General features: G+C 38.3%; 1 protein-coding gene across 6 annotated transcripts in view; it reads left to right on the top strand.

Moving 5' to 3' along the window:
• ADCY7 (adenylate cyclase 7) overlaps positions 1 to 9469 on the top strand; it is a 57178-nt gene that overhangs the window by 26489 nt on the left and 21220 nt on the right. For all 6 annotated transcript variants that reach the window (XM_057375696.1, XM_057375692.1, XM_057375695.1 and 3 more), the window contains 7 exons: positions 722 to 922; positions 2977 to 3141; positions 3885 to 4034; positions 6236 to 6384; positions 6700 to 6811; positions 8806 to 8933; positions 9169 to 9327. In XM_057375696.1, coding sequence (XP_057231679.1) covers positions 722 to 922; positions 2977 to 3141; positions 3885 to 4034; positions 6236 to 6384; positions 6700 to 6811; positions 8806 to 8933; positions 9169 to 9327 — 1064 coding nt within the window. The remainder of the gene's footprint in view (positions 1 to 721; positions 923 to 2976; positions 3142 to 3884; positions 4035 to 6235; positions 6385 to 6699; positions 6812 to 8805; positions 8934 to 9168; positions 9328 to 9469) is intronic.

Below are 9469 nucleotides of genomic sequence, written 5' to 3'. Positions count from 1 at the left end.
GTTAGCAAAAAGTGGGGATTCTACAGGCATAGAAAAGATGCAGCTTAAAGATTTTTTTTTGTTATGTAGTGCAATTGGATTTTCTGCAGAGAAATTTGKTGTTCTTCAAGAGGAGTTGATGTAAAGCTAATGCTGTATAAAGATTGTATAAAAAGATAGGGGGGAAAAAAAAGCTGTTACAATCTTTCATTGCCTTCTAAGCCTGCTTTCTAAACACTGTGTTTCATGATAAAGGATCTTTAAGTCTCTCTTTAGCAGCAAACCAATTTTTACCAGTTGCAATTGTATCCCTTTTACTTTTTATTTCTTAGGAAGGGAAAAAGTAGCAACATTATTTTAAACCAGTCATCTCCTGTAAAACTTAGAGAGCTGTTACACTCCTCTTATGCCAAGTTTGAACTCCTTAAATGCATTTCTTTGGGTACATCTGCATTATAGATATAGTGTGGTTAGAACTTAGTGGTTTGGGGTTTTCCTTTTAAGCTGGTTTGGAAAAGACTCATTCTACCCCAGTTCCACAATTATTATCTGTAATAGTATTTATTATATTATCKCCAAATGTGAGAACATCAACTGTTTATGCTGCTGCAGCTGGTGTACTTAAGAACTCAGGTTAACTTACTTTAAAGGTACCTGAGCTGTTTCCAGGACATAGATCCATTTTTCATGTTTCTGAAAGGGACATTTGGACCGAGTGTAACACGTTGTTTTGCTTTTGCAGGAAGCGCATTTCCACCTTGCCTTCATCATTGCAGTCGGTTCTGCCCTGGCCGTATGTGCAGTCATGTACTTACTGCTCTGTATCGAATCCCTGTTTCGGAGATGGCTAACGCTGGTTGGAGTGATGATTTGGATTTGCTTCMTCACCGTGGGATATGTATCCCTTTTTGAGAAAGGAGATGGTTAYCAGCTGTGGGAACAGGTATGTGTGTTATGTTCACTCAGGCACTTACATACAAGTGGTAGTCAGTTCTGGATATGTTTGTATTAATGTGTTTGTGTGCTTTATTTTTTCAGAATGTTATAACTGCTTGATAACATTTCTGAGATTTAGATAAACTTTTAAAAWTTTGTTTTATTGATTTATTGCTGTAAAGTTTAGTCGGTATTCTGTATTTTAGTGAAAATACATTTCAGCTGAGAAGACTGGATAACTGCATGAATCTGTGTGGGAATTGCATCTTTAAGTTGTGATTGAATTGTATTTTTATTTAGGATTTTTACTATGTCTAATTACTATGAGTTCATCTCTGAGTGAATTTTTCATTAATAATACTTGCTTTGTTATTTTGTTAGTTTATATGGTTCAAAGAAGTGTTCAAGAAATGTATGAAGTACTCCAGAGCTGGGTGTGCTCTAGGGAGCARGTTTTTAAATTAGTGGGAGAGGTGAAGTGAACAATAAGAATTAATGACACATCCTGGCATTGCTGGGTGTGACTAAACTTCATTGCTTGCTATCTCTGATCAGAAGAYGGGCGATTTCATGAAGCCAAAAATACCATAATTTGTAGGAAACTCCTCCTAAGATTTCATCATGTAAGCAGAAGAGTTTTAATTAAATAAAAATGACTTTTTGTCTTGTTTTACCAACTCTGCCCCTTCCCTTCTTTATTTGAATAAAGAAAGATATAAATTATCAGTTAAACAACCAAAATCTGATTTGCATTATGGCCTGGATCCAGCACTGTACACTTAAAGTTGCTGTTCAGTATTTTTTTAAGTTAAGGAAGTACCTAATGCCTTAGGAAATTCCCCCAAATGTGTTATTCTTAACTATAAATGCAAATATGTAACAAAGCAAGATTTGGTTCTGCTGCTTTCAGTGCTGYAAGCCAATGTGGTTTAGTCATGTGGTGATAAATCATTCATATTGATTTTAAGTCTAAAATAAGGACGCCCTAGTCTGAAAAGTGAATAGATTAATTTCAGACTTTCACCTCAAGTTATGAATTTATCACAAATTAAAACTACTCTTTAAATGCAGGTATGGCCTTTGCTTTTCCATGCTTATAAAACTATCACACAGCGTTCAGAATGTTGTGTGATGGGGGTTGCAAATATGGCAGAAAAAARTGTTTCCACTCCARGTAAAATAGTACAGATATACACAGAAAAATAATTTAATTGAATGGAAACCCTTGTTTGCGTGTTTGTTCATTATTGTCCCAGTCAAACTATTTGTTCTGGCAAAACATTTAAGTGCAGACTGGACCTTGAGACTTCCTCGAAGGAAGATCCTGTCTGGAATGGCACAAGTTGAGTTGCTGTGATGAGGTGGAGCTGAGCCAGGAACTTGGCAGTATATTCCTCTGATCAGGGTTGTTAGCTTCCATATCTATAAGCTAACAATTGTAACAAATCCATTAATATGGATTTAAGTTTTACAGAACTTCCCTCTGATCTGGAGCTGTTTAGTGGCCTGTTGTGCATTTTGTAGAATCTGTGCAGCTAAATGGTTAGTGGCAATAAAGGTTATTCTCTTGTGGGAGGACCAGGAAGTATTGGTTGGATTTTTGGGTTTTATCAAACATGGAGTAAACAAACACATGTGATTGAGTGATGTTAAAATTAGAAAAATGTCTTGCAGAAGGTGAGAAATCTGATTCTGTTAACTATTGCTACCTTTGCAACACACTACTCCTGATGTGTGAGTACAAAGTGCATCCAAAGTGCATCTCCAGCTGTAAAGGATCAGTTCAGGATAAAGGGCAAGGACAACTGAAATTATAGGTGATATATCATGTTAAACCATCTTGTCTGTGGATCYATAGCTGTTATTCCCTCAAAACCCTTAGAGCTACCACTGTCCTTGTGGTTTTATCTGTGTTCTGAAATATCAATGTCTAATTGTTCAGACTGAAATTGAGCAAGAATCCTGCTATTTTGCTCCTGTTTCTGTAGTGATTTTTGGGATTTGCCAAATAACGTGCATGTGTGATTCTTTTTTTTTTATTTTTCTTTTTTGTTTCCAAAGGTGCCATTCTTTCTATTCATAATCTTCACAGTTTATACCATGCTACCGTTTGGGATGAGAGGTGCTGTCATAATTAGTGTTATTTCTGCTCTCTCCCATATCATTGTTCTAAGCACTGTGGTAAGCATGACTTCTCAAGAAAATAAAGAACCCATTCTGTTTCAGGTAAGAAAATAACCTRGTTAAGTAATTAAATTCCCTAGTCATGTTACCCTTTTCTAAACAGAATAGTTATGAGAGTAGCAAAGTTCCAAACTTCCACATGGGTGTTTCAAGTTCATGGATTTGGAGCTTTGGCCCAAAAAATCTTGGGCTTTTTGTAAAATCGCAATTTTTATGACCTAAGTTGAAGAAGTAGGATTATTGTATTAATTTTTTAAGTTAGTTGTTAAAAATGTGCCGAAGTCACTGTCATTATTCCCAGTCTGTGCTCTTTCAGGTGGGTCTGCCTAACTCCCTCAGGCACTGCCCACAGGGTGGATCAAAAGGGCCATTGGTGCCCTGGGAGTGCTGCTCAGTGCATTCAGGGCTCCCAACACTTAATAACAGGGTGTGTTCAAAGGAGCACCCCAGCTCTGGAGTGATCATCACCCAGCATGCTGATGCATGAGTCTGTGCACTGGTTTTCCAGAAATCAAACACTGGGGCCTGGAAATAAATGTTAAATGATAGAACAGAATTTTCTGTTTCGTTATTCTGCTGGATGCTTGCACAGGAATAACTGTTAAATAAAGTTAATTTATATTCTCCAGGTCCATCCTGGCTAAAAGCAACCTGAGATTTGTTATGTCACAGGGTAAGAGGAAATGAAACAGTCTGAGGCTGATTGCTTTTATGGGACTAATATGTTTGTTAGTGAAGTATCAATGACTGCCCTGCAGTAGGTAAATATTTTTCTTCTTGTGCAGCTCTTTGCCAATGCTGTCATTTTCCTYTGTGGCAACTTCATGGGTGCATTTCACAAACGTCAAATGCAGGTTGCTTCGTGGGATTTGTACAGATACACCTTAAAGTGCATTCAGGTCCGAATGAAACTGAAAATTGAGAAGAGGCAACAAGTGAGTGAGCTAGTTCATGCTATGAATTACCTGCTTTCATTTCCAAAGTCTATAAATTCATAAGGTTGGTGACTAATCCATTCTGAAAGATTTGGTCCAATCTTTGTGATACCCACCTACTGTCAAAAATAAAAGTTGTGCCATTTGTTGAACAAAAGAAGGAAGTTAAAGGGTGGAAGCTGTTCTCTGGGGCTTGCATACACAAAAATCACACTATTTGTAACAGGAATGTAATTGCCAGTCATTTTAGTTCCTTTCTTCCTTGTATAGACGATTTCTGGGACTCGCCTAAGGTAACTTATGRGAACATATCCTTACTGCCCTGAAATTACTTGTGAGGTAACTTCAGCAGTTAGTTTTATGCTTTTTCCATGTTGAATTCTAAAGTATTATTTCTTCTTATATTTTCTTATCTCACAAACTATTTTTCCTTTTCTAGAAGGAAAAAATTGGACACGAAGGGAGAAAAAACCCCATATAATAGATTACAGTATTTATTTCCATAAACTCCATCTTCTTTTATTCAAAGAATAAGCAAGGAGCATGAATTTCTTACTGAGGAAGGATTGTAGAGAGACATCAATGCTGAAACTAGGGCATCTTTCCTGGTATAAACAGGTTTAAGAGGGGCAGCCCTACAGGGCTGATGTGTACTATGTTCTTTGCCCAGYAGTTATTAGATAAAAGGAAAGGGACTGAAAAAGTGACTGACCTGGTCAAACTGAAAAGAAGAAAATGCCACACTGCCAGTGCAAGCTGTTCTCTGATGCTAATCTTGTGAGATGAGATGACAAATCTGTATGAAAGCCCTGGCAGAATTTCTCCACRCATCCGCCAGGGATCTGATCACCTTACGCAGGCAGTGTGCTCTCATTTCCTGGGCAGTGTGGTAACTTCCATGCGTGTTCAGGATTTTGGTTTGGGGATTTTTTTTTTTTTTTTTAATAGTTTGTTTGAAGTGTAAATGTGCTCAAGTCTATGGGAAGCTTTCTTTTCATCTGTGTTGCAATTTGTCAGGCAATTCTGAGTATTCATTTTGCCACCYACTTTTTCTCCATGAAAAAGATGTSACACTGCAAYGCTTCCTTGAAAACTGTGTGATGTGTCAGCCTCCCATGGCCCTGTTATGTAGCCTGGGATTTGGCTGTCAGTTTAAACTCTTTCMCAGGGTTGACTCTCCTAGTACCAAAATAGTAGATGAGGGGAAAGGAGGTGTTTCTGTTTCTGGGATCAGTCTTTAGCTAAACTGTGCCTATACCTGATAAACTGATGCTTAAGGATTACCTCTTCCCACTGTGATCCCAATTTCTTCCTGGTGGCAGTCACTGGTTAACCCTGGCAGCTTTTGCTGTCTGTACACGGCTGCATCGGGTATTCAGGAATAGGGGACAAGGATTAATATAAAATTTAGCATTTTACTTGGCTGCACAATGTGTTAACTTTCTGTTGTTGTTGTCTGAAAAAATTTCTGCTTGTTGCTGCTCCGCACAGAACTTCCTCTTCAGTGGTGACTCTATCTATGGGGTGGTGGAGCCCTTCCTGGCTGAGAGTATTCTTTTTATCTTCCTCTTCTGCCCAGCAACTTACCAAGGTCTTCTATGAAGAACAGGCATCTGAGTCAGTGCCAAACGGTGCCCCAAACAGTCAAACAATGGAAGTGGGTTTTGAGGAGTCTSTTTCTGCTTCAGTTCAAGACTTCATTGCAGTGGCATTGCTTCCTGGTTGAGTTTGGCTATAGCAGGATGTAGTTTACACTTTTGTATCTGTTATTTTTAATGCTGAATAGMTTATCAGGTATAGAACATAAGCTTTTATAGAAGCTTTATCAGAAAATGCCAATATAACACTAAGATTAGTAGACAAAATAAAAAGTAACTTATCCAGAAAATGGAGTACTGAATACTAATTTTTTGTGTGTGTGTGTTCATATTTACAAAGGGATGTCACACCTAGGTCACAAAGAGCAAAAGAAAAAAATATGCAACATCCTTGCATAAGTGTAAAATCAATAATTTGGAGAACAGCAGTGTGAAAGTCTGCTGGAAGACCTGACATGCATTATTCAAAAGCTATTTGGATAAAAGCATTTTTGTTTGTTTTTATTTTTTTAARTGCCTTCTTGCTGTCAGTAAAATTCTGCTGTTTCAAACTGAACGGTGTTAATAGTTTTGCATAATTATTTTCCCCCCACCTCTTTATAGGAAAATTTGCTTTTATCCATCCTGCCTGCTCATATCTCTATGGAAATGAAGCTGGCAATCATTGAGCGACTGAAGGAAACTAATGATAACAGGCAAATGCATGACAACAACTTCCACAGTCTATATGTAAAAAGGCACCAAAATGTTAGGTAAGTGGAAATCCTGGAAATAATTGTATTAATACAAATTTCTGATTCTTATCAATACATATGCTCCAGTGAAATCAAAATTTGGAGGCAGAATTTCAGGCTGAAGTGAGCTGCTTTCCTGTTATGGGAAAACGTGTTGAACTGGTGTGATGTCTTCTAAGTCAATGGAGATGCCTGAACCCTTTTTGCTGGACTCATTTCCCAAACAGGAGAGAGAATTTTTCCATTAAATGCATTTCAATGGTTGTGCTGACTGTGGAATTGACATATCTTCATATTTCACTTTTCCTGCTTTTTCCTTTTGCTCTTGTCTAGCATTCTTTATGCAGACATCGTAGGATTCACTCGCCTTGCCAGTGACTGCTCTCCTAAGGAGCTTGTAGTGATGCTGAATGAACTCTTTGGAAAGTTTGATCAGATTGCAAAGGTAGGTTTGCAGTTTGTGATGTGGGGCGTGTTAGTCCTGAAGTCAGGAAGACTGGCTTTAAAGCTAACTATCAAAAGTACATTAAAACAAAATTTAATAGAAAAAAGGGGAAATTTAGCAGGTTGTTACTTTAATTCCAGTTCTTGAGTTTGCAGGTTTATMTGTATTATTTAGGAAATTGTCTAATGGTGATCAATAACTACAAGAGGGCTGTAGGAGGTTCTGTATACAAACTCACTGAAGAGCTTTGCTGTATTCAGCTCAGGATTTTTTTTTCACATTACAGGGACTATATCACCTACATGTTTGTGTGTTGTGTTTGTGGAATCCTAAAAATTTGTTAGAAAAAGCTGGAAAACTCTCAAATTATTCATAAGCACAGTAGTGAAATTTCTGTAATTAAATCTTTGTGGATGTTGTTGAATAAATTCTTAAATATGCCACTGATTAAAACCTGTCTAAAATCCTAGTAACATTTTTGACTAAATGACATGGCTAATCTTTGCATATTATATGACTTAGTTGCTCTGAACTCTTCAAGTAGTGACAAATAAGAATTGTACTGTATCTATTGCAATTGTATTGTTGCRAAGCAGCTAAAAAGACAGAATAATTTATGTCATCTTAGTTGCCAAATGACAAAATTTCKTTTAATGCTGAAGTAGAAGCTGAGGTTGAACAGTTTTGGTCAGGTTTTGTAACTGTTTTGCAGGTACAAAAATAGAAACAATTCTACATTTTGAGTGGTACATTTTAATTTCTCATTCCTGTCTGCAAATTACCCTGTAATGTCTGGATTTAGTGASTCAAGGTCTTTTGCAACTCTGTGGTTCAGCTGTGAGAAGAGATTCCTGCTTTTTGTGCTATTTTTATTCTGCCAGAGAGTATTCTGTCATCTTTTCCATAAAGAACAAACGTTGCAAGCTCCAATTTACCTAATAAAAATGGATGGCTAAGCTGAACGCTGAGCTGGATGCTGAAGTGCAGCAGCTCTAACCTAGGGCTGGGTTTCCCTGCTGGTCCCTCTGACATCCTCACTTGTGGCACTGCTCAGACCCCAGTGGGGTGGTTATGATGTGGAGAATGATGAATGTKCCCTTAAGGCTTTGAGTGATGAGGRAGAGCAGCTCAGATYGGTRAATGGCCACACATTTGGGCTCATTTTGGAGTTTATTTAGGAACTGCTGGGGTGTTCCCACAGCAGGTAGGATTGGACATCTGGAGGTATTGGCTGCCCAAATTAAGCCATCTCTCCTCATCAGTCAAACACTACACAGCCTTGCAGAATTAGCCCTGGTTTGCTTGCAACCTTTGCAGTTAAAATTCTTCAGTAGAGTGTTAACAAAAGACAGTATGAGAGGCTTTTTGCTTTGTCCTGACAGTCATTGGCAGCAGTATCCTCTGTTGCACAGTTAGGAAAAAGTTTTTTTTGCCGCCATATAGTACTGTGGGGTTTTTTATTAACAGTAGCAAACTGTAGTGTGTGCCAGCTTCCACTTCAGTCATATTTAAAACAACAAACCCCATTTTGCCTTTGCACAGCTACCAGGTTGGGCATCTGAATTCCTAAGTTTTCCCTCAGTGCTGGGAGGTTTAACGATATGACACCACACACTCCTACTTATGAGGCTGCCATGTAAAAAAAGAGGGAAAACTGCCCATAATTCAGATGAAGATTAAAAGATAGATAAGTAGATTTCATCCTTTAGATGGTAAATTCTGTGACAGTTTTATTTTATATATAGTTTTTCAACTGCATGTAGTTCCAAGAAAAAGGTGAAAAACTAACAAAACTGGTTTATTTCAGAAATGCTTTAAGTGGTCGTTTTTGTTCTCTCCAGTGAGCGATGTCCAGGCATTCAGATGTGCAGAAGTAGTAAATTTTGTTTCAACAAGTGTTGAACAAAGCYTGATCTTCTCAGGCCAGAAGCTTTGGAGCTGTTAGCCTGCAGTTAATTTTTTTCCTGTTAAATATGTTTACTCTAATTTCACAGGAGAATGAATGCATGAGAATAAAAATCCTGGGAGACTGTTACTACTGTGTCTCAGGCCTGCCTGTGTCCTTACCAGTTCATGCCAGGAACTGTGTTAAAATGGGACTTGACATGTGTGAAGCAATCAAGTAAGTATTACACAGAAAGCTGTTTAAAATACAGATGCTGTGAAGAAATTGAATAAAATAATTAGTTTTTTTGTCAGCATTCAATATGTATTTATTAGCTGTAGTTGCATAGCTCTGATCATAAGTTTGTCTCATCTTTSCACCAAGTGTATGATGAGACTAAACCTTAACAGATCTCCAGAAGGAGGGGAGCAAATGAAAAGCCTCCTGCTCTAATGCCCTCRTGCCTCTGCAGGCAGGTGAGAGAAGCCACAGGAGTGGATATCAACATGCGGGTTGGGATTCACTCCGGGAAYGTGCTGTGTGGCGTCATCGGCCTGCGCAAGTGGCAGTACGACGTGTGGTCCCACGACGTGTCCCTGGCCAACCGCATGGAATCTGCCGGAGTACCGGGGTGAGAATCCTCCTCTGTCACGGGCCTGGCATTTCTAACTGTGCCATGAAACAAATCCTCATAATGGGATGATGGAAATAGGACAAATACGTACTTAGCAGGGCTGTAAAATGTTGGTGTTTTCTGATTGCGTTTTCAATGA

The sequence above is a fragment of the Malurus melanocephalus genome, unplaced genomic scaffold (genome assembly GCF_030028575.1).
Source record: "Malurus melanocephalus ecotype Western Australia unplaced genomic scaffold, MMel_1.1 scaffold_255, whole genome shotgun sequence".
Taxonomy (NCBI): Eukaryota; Metazoa; Chordata; class Aves; order Passeriformes; family Maluridae; genus Malurus; species Malurus melanocephalus.
The sequence above is the reverse complement of the archived record's forward strand: the minus strand, read 5'-3'. Positions and strand labels throughout refer to the sequence as shown.